Consider the following 23,466-nt stretch of genomic DNA (forward strand, 5'->3'; position numbering starts at 1 on the left):
CCAGCCTCAGCAATGTAGCAAGGTTCTAAGCAACTTAATGAACCCCTGTACAAATTAAAAATAAAAAGGTGTGGGGTTGTAGGTCAGTGGTAAAGTGCCCCTGGATTCAATTACCAGTGCCAAAAAAAAAAAAAAAAAGGAAAGACAAATCTATATTGATGAAAGTGAAGAACCATTTCAGATCTACAGTAAAAGGTTATTCACAGAGGCCTTTCAATTGCTTTGAAAAAACTATGCTAAATTATCAGAATAATAACAATAACTATAAAGAATGAGAGAGACACATTGTATACTAAAACAACTGCTCTCTCTATATTTTTAATACTCTGAGGTACCATTCAGATTTTTTTTTTCTTTTTTGGTACTGGAGATTGAGCTCAGAGGCACTTGACCACTGAGCCACATCCCAGCCCTGTTTTTGTATTTTATTTAGAGACAGGGACTCACTGAGTTGCTTAGTGCCTCACTTTTGCTGAGGCTGGCTTTGAACTCACAATCCTCCTGCCTCAGCCTCCTGAGGGATTAATCTGGGATTACAGGCCCACTCATAAATTTTGCAAATGAGAATAAAATGCCTTTCAGGAAACATGTGCAATAGAATTAAATAAATAACTTTAAAGGAATGTAATATAATTCGTCTACATAAGAATCGCATCTCATCTTAATAAAAATGACTTAATGCAATCGGAAAATTGCTCACAAAAAGAACACTTTCTGGTTTAAAAGTAATAATCTTTCTGTAAAACCAAACAGGTTCCATAAAACTACTTAAATTTTAAGGAAACTATCCATGGAACTAAAAGTCCTTAGGAAAAAAAATTTATCTTGTTCAAAACCACCACATTCTATACCAGAGTGTGCTGTCCATGTTGAAGGAATTCCTTCTAGAAATCCACAGGGTTAGAGAAGACTACATGGGGATATTGAAGTTTTAATACTCACACTCAAGTAGCACTCACAGTTCATTTAATGTTCATTTAATCATGCCAGGCTAAGGAAAAGTTCTGGCTCTTTCACATATTTTCTCAGATCAGGTTTTCATTATACTATTTTATGGTTTAAACCATTTAAAAATGTGCTCAGGGCATTTCCCAACTACTTTCAAAAGCAGTTAAGGGAGAGGACATGCCTGCCCGCTATAGGAGCTCCCAGCAACAGGATGTTTTTCGAAGAATTCTTCGGGGTCTTCTGGATCCCCCACCCTCCATCCTCAAGTGTTGACTTTGATAAGAACTCCTGTCGAAAGGCCATCAGTAACATAGTAACACGGGCTAGAAATAACTTATTTGGGTCACGACTGGCCTGTTCTACATTCTGACATTCTGAGAAACTGAACATACTGTCCTGAGTTAGACCGCATCTCCTGGAAAATGAGGGCAAATCTCAAACACCTCAGGGATTTACTGATTTTCCAGGAGATAAGCCCAGTTGGCATAATCCAATATAATGACCTCTGACCTACTCTTGAAATACTAGGGGTTATTTTCTTGGGTTTTGATATAATCTAGTTTCATTTTGTCCTCCTTTCATGTGACTGGCACAATTCACAAGGGACACTTTGAAAAGCTGGCTAAGCAATATTCTCCTGTGGTCCAGGCCAAGGGGCCATGATTCTACCACTATTCCTAATGATGAGATCGTGATCACAAAAGTTCAGGTTAGGGCATACAAAAAAAAAAATCTCTTTTTTTGTAAGGTTTACCTTCTATCTAGTTGTACATGCTATGTTACAAAACTGACATCTGCATTCAGCACAGGAAGCAATGATTTAACCCAAGCTAGACTATTAGAAAAGTTGCATGGGAGGATACATAAGAGATATCTGAAAAGTGGTATCCATAAACATATGCAAATGCAAGATAAGGTATTTTGTTTTATTTTTAGTTTGATTAACATTTTAGTATGCCAAAGAGATCTCTCCAAGGTTTGTTTCACTGGGAATTTTCCCAAAGGTTTTGATGCTTCTCATTTCAGAGCCTAAAGATCAGAGAACTAGCCAAAGGTCGGCATCATGTCATAGTTGCATTTAAAAGACTACTTCCTTGCTACTCAAACTTGGTCCACAGACAAGCAGCATCAGTGGCCTCTTGAAGCTTTTTCTAGATATACAAAGCTTCAGGCCCTACTTCAAACTTACTGCACTGAACTATTGCATTTTTTTAAAATAAGATACCAAGGTGATCTGAATCCACATTAGAGGTTGAGAAGCACTGGGTGAACTCACCAGGCCACAGGTGTCAAAGATTCTGGAATCTGGCAAGTTTTATTGTCAATATTGATAATCACTGGGTGCAGCAGAAGCTGGGCATCCACAGTCACAACTGGCCTTGCTCTGCAGGGAGAAAACACAGGGTCTGAATGGCCCTCACCAGCGACAGGCAGAAGCTCTCTTCCTGAAAGGCAGAAGTCTGCTTCCAAAGGCTCCTGCCAATATTCCCAGATTTGTGCCAAGAATTCTGTTCTCTGCATGAATAAAAGGGCAGCACACTCAATTAGCTACCTCTGAACACACCTGATAGCATATGAATCCAAATAAGGGATGCTGTGGGCCTATAAAGTGTAGCCATACTCACAGACCTGCTTTCTTTATGGAATGGACTCACAATATTGTGACTACATTGGTATAAAATACTGCTTTACAATTTGGTAGAATATTTACATTCATGCTTGAGAAAATCCATCATCTTCCAGCCACTCACAGTAAGTATTTGAATTTTACAATGTTGTTGGCTCATTGACAATGTTTTACCTCAATTGACAAAGTTCTATCTGAGCTTTGCAGAGTTAGCTAAGCACTCGAGGGTGGGTTTACAGAATAATTCTGTGCTTAACTCAGAGTGGTGGTTCTTAATCTTGACTGCCCAATAGAATCACCCAGGGAACTTTGAAATACAAGGCTCAGGCCATACCACAGAACAACCAAAGGGGAACCTCTGGGGCAAGAACCACATTGGAATGTATTTCTAACATGCAACAAAGTTTGAGAGGAACTGATGGAGTTAGCACTATTCTGGCCACTCAGGTGAGGATAAAAAGACCAGAGAATAAGTCACCACAGAAGTGAGTGGAGTGATTTTTAAAGCTTGGAAATCAACGCCACCAGATTTCAGGATGACAGTAGGAGTCAAGGCCACCATATCTCAGGATGCAGTGACGCCATGTTGGGTAAATCTTCTCTGAAGACAGAAGGGGGAGCTGTGACTTGGAGGTCAGAAAGTTGCTTAGGACATTGCTTTAAACAATTTCATCATTACCACATGGGGCCTACTGGGATTTTTCCTAAGGTGCTTTATGCTGTATATCTGTACTTCATTATTTTTATTCTCAATATTGTGTTAACTCCAGTCCTTATTAGAGCAGATGACAAAATGGAATTAGGTGTCCAAGATATTTATTGTGGCAAACACCTATGAGAAGAAAAGGGGAGTGAAGGGAGGAGGCTTGGAGTTTTGATACCTGTAAGGATGAAGGGAGGAGAGAAGGTTGAATAAGAAAGTTCTGGTGTGGGTGATGGGGTGTCCTTGGGTCAGAGTTACCTGTGAGGGGAGTTGCATGTCTTGTAGGAATAAGCTTCTATTTATGTCCTTGTTGTGTTCAGTAGTTGGCTGGGAGCTGCTCATGGGAAACAGTGCATTGACACAAGAGCAATGGCAGACGCAGAAAGTAGCAGTTTGGGCCATGGGGCCATTTCTCTTCAACTTTTTGTGGCCACTGCAAATCCCAAGCCCCAAGCTTCAAAACTTTGGGAGTTCCAACTGCCTGATTCTCTAGAGCCCGAAGTGGAAAGTCATTGGTATAAATCAGCTCTCATTGAGTTTATATGGAACTGATGAGGAAGAAAACCCACCTACAGCAGGAAACCTTAACCTCAGACTTTCTCTGGGAGCTGACTGTATTAGCACTACCTTCCCTACATGCCTAGGGACAACTATTTATGCTCTCTGACTTTTGTCTCAATATCCTGACATAGTTTCTTAAATTCTTATAAATGTTTTAAAGTAAAGTCCAAACATTTTAAGCATCAACTATCTAACCAGCTAGTGTTCAGAGTACTTCACATGCAGATTCTCACTGAATTCTTTTGAACAAAGGTTATCTAATAAAGTCAGCATTGCTATTCCATTTTGCAGATAAAACACCTGAGGTTTAGAAAGTTACAGGAATTTATCCAAGGTTACAAATTAGTGAGTGTGTGGAACGGCCTGGCTTGGATTCCACGCCTGTTGCATTTGAACTGCTGATCAACACTTGATTTTGCAGGCTGCCAACTCCTGGTATGTTTTATTCCTTAACTCAGTGTCCACACTTGATTATAGCAGCCAAGGTAAAGAGTAAATTCCCCCACCCCAAACTCCTCTATGAGTGCACATTTCAATGATTTCCAAAGTACAAAGAAAAGTTCAAATACAGTAATATTTAAAGAGTGGCTCATTTTATGATTTTCTGAGTTTCAAGTCTTATTTAATGTTTCACTGGTAGGGACTGGAAGTTTGGTCATCAAGTATGAAAATAAAAATAGAGAAGGATGAAAGGCTAAAAATTGAGGGCCAAAATACCTCCAGATTTTAAAAAGAGCATCTAAGTATTATCCAGAATAATCAGAATAGGTTTTTAAGGCAAAACAAACAATAAAAAGAAAATGTAACTAAAACAATTAGAAGAACATTTGCATACCACCAGCCACATACCTGTAAACAGCTACTTTTCCTGTTCCAAACGCACCCACAAGTAAATCTAAAAAACAGAAGAAAAAATACACGCACGGTTTATAGAAAAAAATCTACAGGTTGAGCATCCCTAATACAAAAATTCAAAATTCAAAATGCTTCAAACACCAAAACTTTTGGAGCACTGACATGGAACACAAGTGGAAAATGCCACACTACGACTCTTTGTTTCATGCACAAAATGATTACAAATATTTTATGAAGTTACCTTCAGGTTGGGTGTATAAGATGTATATAAACATGTAAACCAATATCATGTTTAGACTGGGTTCCCATCCTCAAGATATCTCATTATGTATATGAAATATTCCAACACCTCCCCAAGCTGGGAATCCTAAACACTTCTGATCAGGGGTACTCAACCTGTACTAAGCTCACAAACAGAAGTAGCACATGAGCATCCTGAAGCGCTGATTGCAGAGTAGGAACCACTGAACAAGAACGGACAAACCTTTCTGAAGACATTTTGGAAAGGGTATTGGAGCTTCAGGATAAACAACTAGATATGACAGGAGAGTCAACTAATATCAAATCCTCCAACACTCAGGGAGACCATCTTTCTAGAAGTGCCTAAGAAATTCATCATAACATCATTTTTCCTATCCTGCAAACTAGTGGCACACATTCCTAGAAGAGGAAAAGGCACAAAGCAGTTCTCAGTGTCCACTATGCATAGTGTCTTATGATGCCCTTACCAGCCACAACCCTATGAAACCACGATTTTTACCCCTGGAGAGGGATACAACCATTTGTTCTTTATAGGTAGTTTGGATGGTGAGTATGCTTTTGGCAAATCAGTCAGCAGTTGATGAAATAACTGACATATATTCTAACAATCTTAAATCACAAAGCGTTAATAATAAATAGCTTATATTGATTGAATGTTTACTTCCACAAAAAATTCTTCTAAACAATTTACTTTGATTCCTAACCAGAAGTTAGGAAGTCTCTATCGTTAGTATAGTTTTGCAGATGAGGAAACGGAGGCTTAAGAAGGCCATGCTATAAATTTACTAAAGTTCAACCATCAGGTCAGAGGTGAAGCTTGCTTACAGCAATAGATGATTCTGGAGTATTTGGAGGGATGGCACTCACAGTTGTTTCAGGGAGTTTCAATGATTGGTTAGTATGTAGGTGAAACTACCCACTTTTTTAAACCTAATTTACAATGTTTATTCTTGGTGGGAGCGAACCAACACAAATGGGAATGACAATAGCTAAATCTGCAGAGTGAAATTCAGAGGTAACAAAACTGGGCTTCATAGAAACAAGAGCCAACCACTTCAGGAAATAGAAAAAGAGGGAGAACTTCCAAATTCATTCTACGAGGCCAACATCGCCCTGATACCTAAACCAGACAAAGACACTTCAAAGAAAGAAAACTACAGACCAATATCTCTAATGAACCTAGATGCAAAAATCCTCAATAAAATTCTGGCGAATCGGATACAAAAACATATAAAAAAAATTGTGCACCATGATCAAGTAGGATTCATCCCTGGGATGCAAAGCTGGTTCAATATACGGAAATCAATAAATGTTATTCACCACATCAATAGACTTAAAAATAAGAACCATATGATCATCTCGATAGATGCGGAAAAAGCATTCGACAAAGTACAGCATCCCTTTATGTTCAAAACTCTAGAAAAACTAGGGATAACAGGAACATACCTCAATATTGTAAAAGCAATCTATGCTAAGCCTCAGGCTAGCATCATTCTGAATGGAGAAAAATTGAAGGCATTCCCTCTAAAATCTGGAACAAGACAGGGATGCCCTCTCTCACCACTTCTGTTCAACATAGTTCTCGAAACACTGGCCAGAGCAATTAGACAGACGAAAGAAATTAAAGGCATCAAAATAGGAAAAGAAGAACTTAAATTATCACTCTTTGCAGGTGACATGATTCTATATCTAGCAGACCCAAAAGGGTCTACAAAGAAACTATTAGAGCTAATAAATGAATTCAGCAAAGTGGCAGGATATAAAATCAACACGCATAAATCAAAGGCATTCCTGTATATCAGCGACAAATCCTCTGAAATGGAAATGAGGACAACCACTCCATTCACAATATCTTCAAAAAAAATAAAATACTTGGGAATCAACCTAACAAAAGAGGTGAAAGACTTATACAATGAAAACTACAGAACCCTAAAGAGAGAAATAGAAGAAGATCTTAGAAGATGGAAAAATATACCCTGTTCATGGATAGGCAGAACTAACATCATCAAAATGGCGATATTACCAAAAGTTCTCTATAGGTTTAATGCAATGCCAATCAAAATCCCAACGGCATTTCTTGTAGAAATAGAGAAAGCAATCATGAAATTCATATGGAAAAATAAAAGACCCAGAATAGCAAAAACAATGCTAAGCAGGAAGTGTGAATCAGGCGGTATAGCAATACCAGACTTCAAACTATACTACAGAGCAATAGTAACAAAAACAGCATGGTACTGGTACCAAAACAGGCGGGTGGACCAATGGTACAGAATAGAGGACACAGAAACCAATCCACAAAACTACAACTATCTTATATTTGATAAAGGGGCTAAAAGCATGCAACGCAGGAAGGATAGCATCTTCAACAAATGGTGCTGGGAAAACTGGAAATCCATATGCAACAAAATGAAACTGAATCCCTTTCTCTCGCCATGCACAAAAGTGAATTCAAAATGGATCAAGGAGCTTGATATCAAATCAGAGACACGCCGTCTGATAGAAGAAAAAGTTGGCTACGATCTACATACTGTGGGGTCGGGCTCCAAATTCCTCAATAGGACACCCATAGCACAAAAGTTAATAACTAGAATCAACAAATGGGACTTACTCAAACTAAAAAGTTTTTTCTCAGCAAAAGAAACAATAAGAGAGGTAAATAGGGAGCCTACATCCTGGGAACAAATCTTTACTCCTCACACTTCAGATAGAGCCCTAATATCCAGAGTATACAAAGAACTCAAAAAATTAGACAATAAGAGAACAAACAACCCAATCAACAAATGGGCCAAGGACCTGAACAGACACTTCTCAGAGGAGGACATACAATCAATCAACAAGTACATGAAAAAATGCTCACCATCTCTAGCAGTCAGAGAAATGCAAATCAAAACCACCCTAAGATACCATCTTACTCCAGTTAGATTGGCAGCCATTATGAAGTCAAACAACAACAAGTGCTGGAGAGGATGTGGGGAAAAGGGTACACTTGTACATTGCTGGTGGGACTGCAAATTGGTGCAGCCAATTTGGAAAGCAGTATGGAGATTTCTTGGAAAGCTGGGAATGGAGCCACCATTTGACCCAGCTATTCCCCTTCTCGGTCTATTCCCTAAAGACCTAAAAAGAGCATGCTACAGGGACACTGCTACATCGATGTTCATAGCAGCTCAATTCACAATAGCAAGACTGTGGAACCAACCTAGATGCCCTTCAATAGATGAATGGATAAAAAAATGTGGCATTTATACACAATGGAGTATTACTCTGCATTAAAAAATGACAAAATCATAGAATTTGCAGGGAAATGGATGGCATTAGAGCAGATTATGCTAAGTGAAGCTAGCCAATCCCTAAAAAACAAATGCCAAATGTCTTCTTTGATATAAGGAGAGTAACTAAGAACAGAGTAGGGTCGAAGAGCATGAGAAGAAGATTAACATTAAATAGGGATGAGAGGTGGGAGGGAAAGGGAGAGAGAAGGGAAATTGCATGGAAATGGAAGGAGACCCTCAGAGTTATACAAAAGTACATACAAGAGGAAGTGAGGGGAAAGGGAAAAATAATACAAGGGGGGCAAATGAATGTCAGTAGAGGGGGCAGAGAGAGAAGAGGGGAGGGGAGGGGAGGGGAGGGGGGATAGTAGAGGATAGGAAAGGCAGCAGAACACAACAGACACTAGTATGGCAATATGTAAATCAATGGATGTGTAACTGATGTGATTCTGCAATCTGTGTATGGGGTAAAAATGGGAGCTCATAACTCACTTGAATCAAAGTGTGAAATATGATATATCAAGAACTATGTAATGTTTTGAACAGCCAACAATAAAAAATTAAAAAAAAAAAGAAACAAGAGCCAACCAGCAGAAAACAGTTGAAATTATAATTGGTTCACTTTAGTAATAAAGTAGAAATGAAAATAGAAAAAAAAACCCAAGACCCCTAAAAAACAAAAAGGAGGGGAAGGAACCTGAGTTTGTTGCTCGATATGGAAACTAATAGCATAATTAAATTGGAATAATGGATTTTGCACAGCAGAATGATTTACAGCCACCTCTGCTCCCACCTTTCCGCCTGAGGGCTTAATGGGCTTTTGGCCATTTATGGATGGAACCAGATGAAAACTAGTACAGTTTCCTATCCCTCAGTCATGCTTGCCCCCATGCCTCTGATTTTCCTGCTCAGGTGGAGCCCCAGCTGCCCATAGCAGCAGCTACCTTGATAAGAAGAATTTTTAAAATATCCTATGTCTTTCTTCCTTACTCCCTTACCAGTATTTTTGGAGATCATTTCTCAAACCAATTACCTGTTTTCTAGTCCTTGTTTTAATATCTGCTCTGGGAAAATTAAACCTAAGACACAAAAATTCTAGTTAAAATTTGTATTTAAAAAGTGGACTCCAACATCTTTAAGATCAAAAGCACAGTGAGATGTCTTATAGATACACAGATTGCAACAATAGACTCAGAATTTTGACACCAAATCTCTGCATTTAAAAATATGCATCTATGCATATACTAATGTTCAGATAAGTCGAACAAAAGTCATCTAAAGAGCTCACTATTAGCAAAATTAAAGAAAACAGTAAGCAAATGGCCAACTATGGCTCATGGAACAAAACTCTTTTTTAAGGGCTTGAATCTTTGAAGATACGAAGGTTTCCTAAGTCTACCAATTTTTAATATTATAAGGCTAAATGATGATATCAAAACTTCAACTTTTTTCCAGTGATTTTTCTCATTCATTTTTGTTACATTTGCCTCTTTTAGCATATCAGTGCATTTTTGCTATGTCACAGGAAAAGGAGCCACTGATTTGCAGAAACATAAACTCAGTCCATCCTGTGTAATCACAGACTCCAATATTTAGACAAGTGTAACACATGTGGCCCTGGCCTGAGTCCATATGTGTTGACCTGACACCAGACAGGAGTGCTCCATTATGAAAAGCGATTCAAGAGGAACTACAAGCTGTGCTCTTGACTCTGAGTAAGATGGCTATTTATACAGCAAGAGTAGAATTTGCATAAATCACAGGTGAATTTTATGAATGGACTCCCTGGATGGGCAAAGAAAACAAGACTGTAAACTTTTCCAAGCAGAAATCTTTAGGTTTGCATAAAGTCCCCGGTACTTCATAGAATAGTATGGGTTGAAATAAAAGAAGAAAGAAATCATCTTTGCAACCACATTAGCAGGTACCCTGTCAGATACAGAGTAGAGACCTCATAAATGCTTGCTAAGTAGGGAAGTAAGTAATAATGGGATAATATACAAAAGATGAGAGGGATGAAGAAATGAGTCAGTTATTCAGATGTGTTCATATAAACCATAGTTAAATTCTGCTGTGTACTTGGAGGTATTGGGACCGCCCCCCCCCACCACACACACACATCAGATTCTAGAAAGTAACATAGAGGATTCGTCACAACCAGATTGTCATTAGAGGTGAGCATTTGAGATACCACCTGATGGTCCTCAGGAAGAGAACTTTTCTTTTAGGAACTTTAATTCCTGTGCCTATGGGTGGGAATTTTCCTACTTTGGAAAAATAAAATAACTGGCAAAGTAGGCCACAATTTTCTTCATAAGAATGTGGCCACAGTTCTTTAGAAGCCAAGAAAACAGTTATCTACCACAAAAGTATGTTTGTCTTTTGAGACACCACCTTGGTATTGTGCCTGCTGGAAAATGCCAGAGAATTTATACTCAGGACCTTAAATTGGTCAGTCTCTTTAGGGGAGCAGAATTGATTTACTGGTTTGTGTTTCTAACCAATTTGTCTTTCCAAAATATACGATTGGTTTTGATAAGCACTATATGATTTCTCTTTCTCTCTTGTGTTCCCTCTCTCTCTCTCTCTTATATACATATATATATATATATATATATGTGTGTGTGTGTGTGTGTGTGTATTTAATTTCATATATATTGCATATATGTAACATTTATATGCATATACGTTAATATATGCTATAGACATGTGTACATGTACATTTATGTGTATATGTACATATTTGTGTGTATACCTACACAGACAGAAACAATACCCTTTAAAATTCTTGATTAATTTTGTGCTTAGGAATTTAAATGATAATCTACAAACAAAATAATTTTTGTGCTGATCTTTGAATTTATAATTCTGAAGTTTCTTCCTTACTTTGAGATAACATAGGTCTCACGCTGTTATCTAATGTTTACTTGTCTTCCTTACAGAAATATCTTAAAGGCAGATCTAAAAACAAACAAAAGAAACACTTTGCCCTCTCTCTACATAGACACTGTTTTTTCCACGCCCTCCCCACCCCCCCCCCCCACCCCGCAAGAAATAACTGGTAACTATAATTGGTTCTTTCCACTCAATAAAAAAAAATGTTCTCAAAGTGCTCAAGGCCTTTCTTATTGCCTCACATTGCCTGAGAAACAGAGTTTATTTTCCTTTTGGCTTTTGATGGAATAACTGAGTACTTTTAAGGAAACAAAAGGGCTGTTAGCATAAACGCAGGATCAGTTGGCAAGAAAAAATTACCCTAAAAATGTGAGGTCATAGGAGATGTATTACACCTTTGTTTTGTATTTCATTTTCTAAAACTGTTATTCTTATGTGAGAAAGAAGAGCCAAGCCTTTAAAGTAGTGCTTGGATTGTTGAATCTGATTCCACTAACAGTGAAAGAAATCTTAGCGTTGGAAGAAGTGCTATTTGAAAACATGAGCTTTGTTTTGAATATGTCTTTGAGGTTTGGGTAGGTGCACAGGGTACAGGGAGGAGATGGAAAGAGGAGATTTCTTAGGAGAAAGGGCACATGGAAGAGGCAGACAGGAGGAAGAGAGGAGCCAGTATTCAAGAAGCACCCAGAGCCACTTCGTGGGAGAAGTCTCTGCAGCCCCTCCAGCACTACATTCCATAAGCTGTCAGCCTTTCCCACCTATCACCTCCCTGGGGACCATCTTCTCACATTTCACTCCTGTCTTGTTGAAAAATGGATGGATGCTGAAGTTTATTGCTACAAATTGCTGCAGATGTCTCCTTTTTTTTTCATCTTGGAATTTAAAAACATTTATTAGCCGGACACGGCGGTGCACAGCAGCTCAGGAGGCTGAGGCAGGAGGATCGCAGGTTCAAAGCTAATCTCAGCAATTTAGCAAGGCTGTGAGCAATCTAGAGAGATCCTGTCTCAAAATAAAAGGTAAAAAGGACCAGGGATGTGGCTCAGTGGTTAAGCATCCCTAAGTTCAATCCCTGGTACAATTTTTATTTTACTATTTTAGAATACTTCTACAATGAGAATTGCTATAAAGAACTTACAAGTAAATGAGAAACACAGGAACATAAAAATACTAGTTTATGAAATGATTACAATTACTCAAAAGGGAAGACCCCCTTAAACATGACCAGAAACATAGAAATGACAAAGGAATTTTAAAAATTTTAACTTTTTCAGATAACATAAAAAAACTTCAGCAAAGTTGAAAGAAAAATGAAAGAAGCAAGGAAATGTTTACAAAGTACATATATGCTCCATCAAAAGCTAGTTAATATTTTAGTGCTCAGTAGAATGTCTGGTACCTAGTAAAAATGAGTGCTAATTATTATTATTATGCTTAATTTTTAAAAAACTCATAAAAATTAATAAAACTATAAACATTCTAATAAAAAGATTATTCACATAAAATACTTATGATCAAAAGATATTCAACTTCACTAGTCATCAAAGGAGGACAAAGGAATGGACAATGAAATATCTTTTTCAGCTTTTTGAATTGAAAAGATGAAAAGATTAGAACTAGGCAGGGTTGGAAGAGAGCAGAGGACCAAGAACTTACATTTCTATTTGTGGAAGAATAAACTGGTATAATTTTCTTGGAATATAGTTTGTTAATTTGTGTGATAATGCATAGAATTTGCATTTCTAGGCATTTATCCTGAGATATATTGCACAATTGTACAGGAAATGTCAAACAAAAAGCTAACATTCTAATTATCTAAAATGTAATTATAGTAATCCTCCTTTATAGCAGTTTCATTTTCTATAGTTTGTTTCTTACAGTCAACTGTGGTCTGAAAATATTAAACAAATATTTAGATATCCATTTAATATACACATGGATACATAAAAGTATAGTCACATGTTTATGAATATATAAATCTATAAATAGAAAATTCCAGAAATTAAAATATGTATTTTTTTAAATTGGCCACTGTTCTGAGAAGTGTCTAGTGTATCCACACAGTATATGCTATCCACTCGTTAGTTACTCAGTAGTATGTTGGTTATCAGGTCAACTATCATAGTATCACAGTACTTGTGTTCAATTAACCCTTATATAGTTGCCTAACACTAAAACACAATGCCTGTTTCATCTCACATCACCTTATCATGTAGGCATTGTATCATCTCCCATCAACACAAGAAGGGTGAGTATAGTACAGTAAGATATTTAGAGGGGGGATACCATATTTACTAATTTTTATGACAGTATATTGTTACAATTGTTTTATTTTACTAGTTATTAACACTTTACTGTGTCTAATTTATAAGTTAAACTTTATCACAATAATGCATAAAAAACAGAATATCCAAGGTAAGATCATATTCAATTTTAGGCATGCACCAGGGGTTATGGAATGTATTCCTTATGGTCAAGAGGGAACTACTTAAACTCCTTTGTTGCAACAATTTCTTGAGGAAGGCACTTTTATTATACCCACTTTATGGGAATAAAATAATAACAATAATAATGAGGAAGAGGAGTTATAGAGAGGCAGGACCCAGTTTGAAGACTGGACAGTCTGGTGCTCAGCCACACTCCTACATGCTTACTGTGATGCCACATTACATTTTATTTTTTCTCTTTTTAAGGTTTTTTAAAATTGAAATATATTTTACCATAGTAAATTTTATTCTTTTTAATATACAGACGTGAGAGCTTTCAAAACAGCATCTAGTCATGTAATTATTACCACAATTAAGAGATAGGGCATGGTGGTGCACACCTGAAATCCCATCGGCTCAGGAGGCTGAGACAAGAGGATCAGGAGTTCAAAGCCAGCCTCAGAAAATGTAAGATGCTAAGCAATTCAGTGAGACCTGTCTCTAAATAAAATACAAAATAGGGCTGGGGATGTGACTCAGTGGTCGAGTGCCCCTTCACCACTGAGCTCAATCCTGAGTACTAAAAAAAAAAGTATAGAATAATCCATCCATCATCTCAGAACAATCATCCCCAAGCAACTCTGCAGTCCAACCTGCCCTGACACCTAGCACCTGGCATCATCTAATCTGTTCCAGAATGACATGTATAGTATGCAGCCTTTTGGATCTGGCTTCTTCCATTCACCTTAGTGTGTCTGAGATTCACCCATAACGTTGTGTGTTGGGAGTTCATTCCACCTGTCGCTGAGTGGTGTCCCACTGCGTGTGGCACTGGATGACCCATGATCTGACTGTCCATTCTGGCTAAGAGACCCCTGAGTTATTTCTGGGTTTTGAAAAGTCACTGTACATATTTGGATACAGGTTTTTGTGCATCTACAGGCCAATTTTTGATTTGTACATAATCTCTTGTTGAATTTCTCTAAAGCCTTTGAATCCCTCTTTTCAATGTGGTGTAGTATTTCAAGTGGAAAGTTAATGAATCAAGGGTAAAAACTAGGAAGTCTACCTTCTGGTCTACTTTGCCACTGGCTTCTGAATGACCTTGGAGAAGCCACTATTCACTGCCATTTCTCTGGTAAAGCCTTTAAGGATCTCAGATGAGAAAGCCAAGAACTCAGGAGAATTTGTTGGGGTGGGGCGACTGCATTCTCTGTGCTCTGATGTACAATCCAGGATTCTCCTTAGTCTCTTGACACAAAATTCCTCCTGAGGTGGGGGTCTTTTCTGACACTCTCCCTGGTTTTACCAGCCCTGTAAGTGAGACCCTGCATATCACCTGTGCAACCTGGCTTCACCAACTCATGGTTCCTGTCTTGGCATTTCTTCTGCCTTCACCACACAGAATCACCTCCAGGCACTGCCCATAACTGACCGGGCTCCATTTCTGGTAAGCCTCTTCCCCTAGCACCCAAGTATTTTTAAGATGAATGAAGGTTGTCAAGTGGAGTCATTTACTTGCACCTACCAAGGTCTATTCGCTTTCATTCGATGATGATATTAAGAGAAATAACAGGATTAGAGACATGGTATGAAATGCTGTGGTTAAAGATGGCACATAAATCTGGCAATGTCCCTTTGGAAGTGGGTTATGACATTGGTGTGTTTGGCACTAGAAAAACAGCTCTTGTCTGTGGGAAGGAGGCATTTAGATAAGTCTCCTTAAGTCTGGCAAATGTGTTAATCTAAAAATAGACAGAGGCTGTCTTTCTTCCCTGCTTTTTTATTGCAACATACAAAATATTACTGAGGGGAAGGTTATGAGTTGAGGAAGAAATGTTTGAAAAAAAAATGCATGATTTTATCCCAGAAAGTAATAATCCTAACAATCTGTCTGAAATGCTTCCAAATGAACTCTGAAGAAAAACATTTATGAGCTTGAACATGGTATTAGGTTGCAACATTCTAATTTACTAAGCGTTTGCTTTCCTTTAAAAAAAATCCCACAAAAAAGAGCGAAATATCAAACGATGAGTCTGCCTTATGAAAATAGTTTTCTATACATTATTAACATCCTGTGGCTGCGAGGATTATTTCTTCCCCTACTCTGCTCTGCTGATCCACTTGCTGAATTCCATGTCACTGTGTCAAAGGCATTTCATTTTGTCCTTGTCATGACCACACCAATGAACACTATGTGTGCTGTCCAGTCAGTTACTGAATATCCCAGGGAAAAGTTTGTTTCTGTAAGACCAGTGTCATTTATAAGTAGCTGCCTATTGGGAATGGTTTCATACTCCAGAAGAGCCCAGCAGCTCACAAGACACTTCCCTTGACATCCAACCTGATGGAGAAACGCCTATGATTGGAACCTCGTGGGGTTTCTAGGCTTGCTAAGTGCTGTGGGTTGAATTGTGCTCATTCCCAGGTCACATGTGGAAGTTCTAACTTGTAGTACTTCAGAATGTGTCTGGATTTGGGGATAGGGTCTTTAAAAAGGTAATGAATGAAAAATGAGGTCACATGGGTAGGCCTAATCCAGTAGGACTGGTGTTATAAGAAGACACAGACACACACAGAGGGGAGACATGGGAAAACACAGAGAGTCAATGGTCAGTTACAAACCAAAGAGAGAGCCTTGGACACCAACCTGTAGACACCTTGATGTGGGATTTCTAACCCACAAAACTGGGGGGGGGGAAGAAATTTCCTAGGTGTTGCTTAAAACCCACTCTGTGATACTTTGCTATGGCCGCCCAAGCAAACCAATACCGTAAGATAGAAATGTGCAAATTTATAAAAGAAGAATAGGGGAAGGCAAGAACATTTACGCCAGTGGTTTCTTGTGCTGGGCATGATCACTCAGCAACTCTTCACTCACCAGGAGCCAGTCCTTGCCCCACCTGGGCACGTAGGGGTCTGCTGAAGCCAAGCACACAGGTACTCCCAGCACTCAATATACTTAGTGTCCATCAACCAACTCACCAATGGATCATGTTAAAAACACAGACCAGGACCCACTGAATCAAAGTCTCTAGTGAGACCTACATCTCCTGAATCACTCCTATCCTGAGGAAGATATTATGATTTTTAGATCCTTCCATAGCACACATTTGATTAAGGGAAATAGTACACATTCCTACGATTGGTGTGAGGTAGCTCTAGGGACAGAAAGGAAAGAAGCCGAGGAAGAGAAGAACTGGGCTTCCCCCAATGAGCTTCCTCTACTTCATAATTTCATCTGAGGCCCGGCTAGACCCCAGGCTTTTGTTGTTTTTGCACTCTCTTATGAGCATCTTTTAGGGTTGATAGATTTTAGGTAACAGGCACTAATGTCATCACAGGAAATGTGTCCAATGATTACCCTATAGAAAGAACAATATTCTGTGACAATGTTTCCAAATAGAAAGGACTGAAGGGGATTTTCTCACTGTACTGATCATTTTGAAAGTTACCTATGATTTAGAGGTGGTTTTAGACATAGATCACCTGTGTCATCAGTTTACAGCACAGAAGCAGGTCTGAGGCAAAGAACCCAGACCTCGGGCTTAGAGCTTGATTCCACTCCTCCACCTCCATTTGGCCAGTGGAGTTAAGAAAGAAGAGCAATTGACTAACAGAGTAGTTTGGGAGTTTGCAAATTGTGTCCACAACAATTCTGAATGGTGGGTGTTTGGTCTAGTCATTTTTCTTGTGTGGTTGGATAAGCTAAGGTTAACAGGTTTAAGTATGTCCCAGGCTTCAGAGTTGGTCCATGATGGGTGAAGAAAGGATCACATGGGGCCCCATCCCCTGGTGTGGTGCTCTTCCCGTTTTGCTGGCTACGGACTCTCCTGATTCAGTCACTTGAACCTAAATATCCAGCTAAGATAGAACTAGGAGCAAGAGTTGAATGCTTAGCAAGAACAAGCCTGCCACTTTGGAGCATCTTGTGCTCCCAGGAGAGGAATACCAAAGTTTATTTTCATCATCTCTGTTTCTATTTTCAATCTCATTCTGTACAGGAATTACATAGTTTGCTGATAAAGTAGGGTTGGAAGGCATTGGTGAGCTAAAGAGATGAGAGCAATAATTTATGCACCAAAATGTGTGGTTGTGAGGAAGTTGGTCTGTTCACTCATTCACGACTTCACACTATTCATTCTATAAACCATCCACTGATATATCCAGTATTGACAAGGGGACGTTTGTATCCATCACTGTTTTGAAGACCAGGATTCCAAAGTGAGCAAAACCAAATTTGTCCCTAGCTTTCAATTTATACCGCATCCAGTCTGGTGGGGTGAGAGACATTTATTTTGATTTCCTAAGGAAGTGACATTTGACCTGAGTTCCTCAGTGGGAAGTGAACTCCTGGAGAATGGCTAGGGTGCACAGAGACTCAATATAATGACACTAAATGGTGATTTAAAATTTGCATATTAAGAAGTTAAAATAACTTAGAGAAAGAATGGTCAGTGGAAAGGCAGAAATAATGTGAGGTTCTAAATACGAGGACAGCTTATTCCAGTTCTTTCCCTTCCCTCTCTCCCTCCTCCTCTCACTGATAGGAATCATGGCAAGGCAGCACCTTTTTATGAACTGTATCTTTGCAAGCAAGATGAAGGGTAAATGATATTTTCTCCTACTCACTGATGCCCTGTGGCAGAAATATGTAGTAGCCATATATAGTCAAGAGTTCACTTATCTGGTGAGGGAAATTTTTTGCTATATTTTACTACTTTCAAGTAGGATATTATTTAAATCTGCTCTGAAGCAGACTCTAGGGTGAATTATGTATGAAAGATTATTATTTGTGGAAAGTCTTGTTTTAGAAAATGATTCAGGTGTGTGAGAGGGTTTGGGTTTTCAATTTAAGGTCATTGCTGTGTCCTTGATGGAGGGCACCATATTTCAATATGGCTGCCTCATCAAAGGTGAACCAGGGGTAAGGCAGAAAGGGGCTCCCACAGGTCTTCATATCAGAATAAACAAAATAGAAATATCTGTTGCAGAGATGTGACAGTTCCCAAGCTGTTGTGTTTTAATCTAAGCCTGGGGAGAAAAAAGCTCAGCATACTATGCTATTGGATTTGAAAATAATTGCAGATAATATTCTTTTGGTTTTTCATAAATGCAATTTGAACTATAGACCAGAGTCATTTTCAAGCTCAGTCTGTGAATTTCCTCCTTGGAAAGACATCATAAACATAAAAGATGAGTGTGTTTGTGGATGCCTGGGCACTTGTATGTAGGTATGCCAGGTTCATTTCAGCTGTACATAGAGCAATGATATAACTCTTACCACAGAGGAGTCAATACAGCTTGAAATCAATCATGGTGGCAATATGTGCACCGTGAAAATTGGTAAATTATACAAATCTTGTCTTTTTCTTTTTTTGCTCTGGAAAGTTGGTTGTTAAATATTTTCTCCAACACACTTCTGAGTATAAAGGCTCATTCCAAGTTAATGAGATGGACAGGACCTCTTAAAGGCATGCAGGATGCTCCCCAGCTGTCTGAGGGATGGGAGGCAGGGCAATCGTCCGCCAGCTCTCACCAGCAGGAGCTGAGGGTAGACCTGGGCTTCTGGCTTCCAAACACCTCCAGCTGAACTCAATTGATTCAGTGCATCACTCTCACCTGGGAATCTTTAATGTTTTCAAACTCAAGTTTCTTTTCTATTACAACTCATTCTGCTCATTGCTTAAGACTAAAGTCCTTAAAACATCATTTTGAACTATAAAAGATGCTGCCTTTTCTCATTGTTTTCCTAAGAGTATCAATTATTCAGCATGCTATTCAAGGCCTTTAATTATCTATCCCCAATTTACCTTTCAACAATTTTTCTCCATTTATGCTCCAATTAATTTGGATCAAATCACTTCCAAAAATTGCCTTGGAATGATGGAAAGAGAAAATCGCAACTGGACAGTAATAATTGTTACAGGTGATACTTGTCAGTGGATGCTTAGATTAGTGGACCAAAGTATGATGAGAAATGAGATATTTGTATAGTCTAATAATAGCTCTTCAGAGATGGGGGGAAACATCTTGGGAAAACCTGGCTGATAGCACCCTTAGCAAGGGATTGAAGTGTCAAAGACAACAGACGATCACCTCATGCCTCCAGGCCCATGATGCAGGGCACAGCATGACCTGTGTGGTATTCTTGCCAAATATACATCAGCTCAGCCTAGTTGTGAGCAAACATTTGGCAAACCTAAATTCAGGGACACGCTTGAAAATTGGCTAATACCCTTCAAAAGTGTCAAAGTTGTGACAGCAAAGACCAACGGACCCTCACAGAGTACAGAAGACTAAGCAAATGAGATAGTTAAATGCAACAAGGGATATTAGATTGGATCCTGGCTTAAAAAAATTATGAATGGAACAAATGATGAAATTTTGTAGAATTTCCAACAGATCCATTGATCCGTTAATATTTTATTGTACTATAGATGTACAAGATGTTACTATTAGGAAAAGCCATGTGAAGGACTTATCAGCTTTTCTGTGAGTCTAGAATTTTGTCCAAGAAACAGTTAAGAGAGTATGGTATAATCTTTTAAAAGATAAATCCTTAGTAATTCACTCAAAATTGCAGCTGTGGAGGCAGAATATCTAGGTCTTTCTAGAATAATAGAATCAAGGAATTTTAGAGTTAAATTTTTTTTAAAAAGCAATTCATACATCTACTTTGCTTCTAGGTAGGAAAACAAGGCCCAGAGAAGCTGAGTTGTTAACATCACAGTTGGGAGAATTGGTTCTAGAACTCAGGCCCTTTACCTCCCAATTCCTTTTTACTTCTAATTTATGACACTACTTGTTTCAGGTCCATGAACTTTTTCAGTATAATTAATTCAATTCAATCCAAATTCATAAGATATTTTTATAAGAAATGTAAAATTCTAATTTCTAATGGGTTTATAATGAAATTATGAAAATCTTGCTCTAAAGGAATGTAATGTTTTGCTTTTCATACAAAGTTGAGGAACAGTTTGAGAAGTGAAAATAAACTTTTACTACAAGATTTGAACTTGGTTCAAATAAACTTGATCAATTTCAAGGAAGCTCAAAGTTAATTAAAATGCATCAGTCTCTTCAGTTAAGCCCCCCTCCCCCATTTCCTATTGTATATAGACTCTCTCTTGTTCACTTATTTTGCTTACAACACACACACACACACACACACACACACACCTCATTAAAACAGATGATGGGTCATTTTATTTCACGGAGTGTAATTGTATGAAATGACTTCATGATATAATCATTGTATATTAGAGGTCTGAATGAAACAGTGATAGTCTTGGCATCCAGCCCATGTTTTCCTTCAGTTTTTATTGCTTGAAAGATTTCTTTTTTTTAAATTTTTTTTAATGTTGGTTGTTCAAAACATTACATAGTTCTTGATATATCATCTTTCACACTTTGCTTCAAGTGGGTTATGAGCTCCCATTTTTAGCCCATATACAGATTGCAGAATCACATCAGTTACACATCCATTGATTTACATATTGCCATACTAGTGACTGTCGTGTTCTGCTACCTTTCCTATCCTCTACTATCTCCCCTCCCCTCCCCTCCCCTCCCCTCTTCTCTCTCTACCCCCTCTACTGACCTTCATTTCTCCCCCTTGTATTATTTTTCCCTTCCCCCTCATTTCCTCTTGTATGTTCTTTTGTATAACCCTGAGGGTCTCCTTCCATTTCCATGCAATTTCCCTTTTCTCTCCCTTTCCCTCCCACCTCTCATCTCTGTTTAATGTTAATCTTCTTCTCATGCTCTTCTCCTCCCTACTCTGTTCTTAGTTACTCTCCTTATATCAAAGAAGACATGTGGCATTTGTTTTTAGGGATTGGCTAGCTTCACTTAGCATAATCTGCTCTAGTGCTATCCATTTGCCTGCAAATTCTATGATTTTGTCATTTTTTAAGGCAGAGTAATACTCCATTGTGTATAAATGCCACATTTTTTTAATCCATTCGTCTATTGAAGGGCATCTGGGTTGGTTCCACAGTCTTGCTATTGTGAATTGTGCTGCTATGAACATCGATGTAGCAGTGTCCCTGTAGCATGCTCTTTTTAGGTCTTTAGGGAATAGACCAAGAAGGGGAATAGCTGGGTCAAATGGTGGCTCCATTCCCAGCTTTCCAAGAAATCTCCATACTGCTTTCCAAATTGGCAGCACCAATTTGCAGTCCCACCAGCAATGTACAAGTGTACCCTTTTCCCCACATCCTCGCCAGCACTTGTTGTTGTTTGACTTCATAATGGCTGCCAATCTTACTGGAGTGAGATGGTATCTTAGGGTGGTTTTGATTTGCATTTCTCTGACTGCTAGAGATGGTGAGCATTTTTTCATGTACTTGTTGATTGATTGTATGTCCTCCTCTGAGAAGTGTCTGTTCAGGTCCTTGGCCCATTTGTTGATTGGGTTGTTTGTTCTCTTATTGTCTAATTTTTTGAGTTCTTTGTATACTCTGGATATTAGGGCTCTATCTGAAGTGTGAGGAGTAAAGATTTGTTCCCAGGATGTAGGCTCTCTATTTACCTCTCTTATTGTTTCTTTTGCTGAGAAAAAACATTTTAGTTTGAGTAAGTCCCATTTGTTGATTCTAGTTATTAACTTTTGTGCTATGGGTGTCCTATTGAGGAATTTGGAGCCCGACCCCACAGAATGTAGATCTTAGCCAACTTTTTCTTCTATCAGACAGCGTGTCTCTGATTTGACATCAAGCTCCTTGATCCATTTTGAATTAACTTTTGTGCATGGCGAAAGAAAGGGATTCAGTTTCATTTTGTTGCATATGGATTTCCAGTTTTCCCAGCACCATTTGTTGAAGATGCTATCCTTCCTCCATTGCATGCTTTTAGCCCCTTTATCAAATATAAGATAGTTGTAGTTTTGTGGATTGGTTTCTGTGTCCTCTATTCTGTACCATTGGTCCACCCGCCTGTTTTGGTACCAGTACCATGCTGTTTTTGTTACTATTGCTCTGTAGTATAGTTTGAAGTCTGGTATCCCTATACCGCCTGATTCACACTTCCTGCTTAGCATTGTTTTTGCTATTCTGGGTCGTTTATTTTTCCATATGAATTTCATGATTGCTTTCTCTATTTCTACAAGAAATGCCGTTGGGATTTTGATTGGCATTGCATTAAACCTATAGAGAACTTTTGGTAATATCGCCATTTTGATGATGTTAGTTCTGCCTATCCGTGAACAGGGTATATTTTTCCATCTTCTAAGATCTTCTTCTATTTCTCTCTTTAGGGTTCTGTAGTTTTCATTGTATAAGTCTTTCACCTCTTTTGTTAGGTTGATTCCCAAGTATTTTATTTTTTTTGAAGATATTGTGAATGGAGTGGTTGTCCTCATTTCCATTTCAGAGGATTTGTCGCTGATATACAGGAATGCCTTTGATTTATGCGTGTTGATTTTATATCCTGCCACTTTGCTGAATTCATTTATTAGCTCTAATAGTTTCTTTGTGTAGCCTTTTGGGTCTGCTAGGTATAGAATCATATCATCTGCAAATAGTGATAATTTAAGTTCTTCTTTTCCTATTTTGATGCCTTTAATTTCTTTCATCTGTCTAATTGCTCTGGCCAGTGTTTCGAGAACTATGTTGAACAGAAGTGGAGAGAGAGGGCATCCCTGTCTTGTTCCAGATTTTAGAGGGAATGCCTTCAATTTTTCTCCATTCAGAATGATGCTAGCCTGAGGCTTAGCATAGATTGCTTTTACAATATTGAGGTATGTTCCTGTTATCCCTAGTTTTTCTAGAGTTTTGAACATAAAGGGATGCTGTAATTTGTCGAATGCTTTTTCCGCATCTATCGAGATGATCATATGGTTCTTATTTTTAAGTCTATTGATGTGGTGAATAACATTTATTGATTTCCATATATTGAACCAGCCTTGCATCCCAG

At 38.4% G+C, this 23,466-nt stretch overlaps 1 protein-coding gene across 1 annotated transcript in view; it reads right to left on the bottom strand.

Annotated features, from left to right (window-relative positions):
• Itga8 (integrin subunit alpha 8) overlaps positions 1 to 23,466 on the bottom strand; it is a 199,490-nt gene that overhangs the window by 93,920 nt on the left and 82,104 nt on the right. Inside the window, exons 14-15 of the mRNA XM_046448373.2 lie at positions 4,689 to 4,734; positions 2,225 to 2,332 (exon numbers count right to left, since the gene is read on the bottom strand). Of these exons, the coding sequence (XP_046304329.1) occupies positions 2,225 to 2,332; positions 4,689 to 4,734 (154 nt within the window). The remainder of the gene's footprint in view (positions 1 to 2,224; positions 2,333 to 4,688; positions 4,735 to 23,466) is intronic.

This window comes from Marmota monax, unplaced genomic scaffold, assembly GCF_021218885.2.
Source record: "Marmota monax isolate L192 unplaced genomic scaffold, Marmota_monax_Labrador192_F-V1.1 WCK01_AAM20220418_F8-fsc00066, whole genome shotgun sequence".
NCBI lineage: Eukaryota > Metazoa > Chordata > Mammalia > Rodentia > Sciuridae > Marmota > Marmota monax.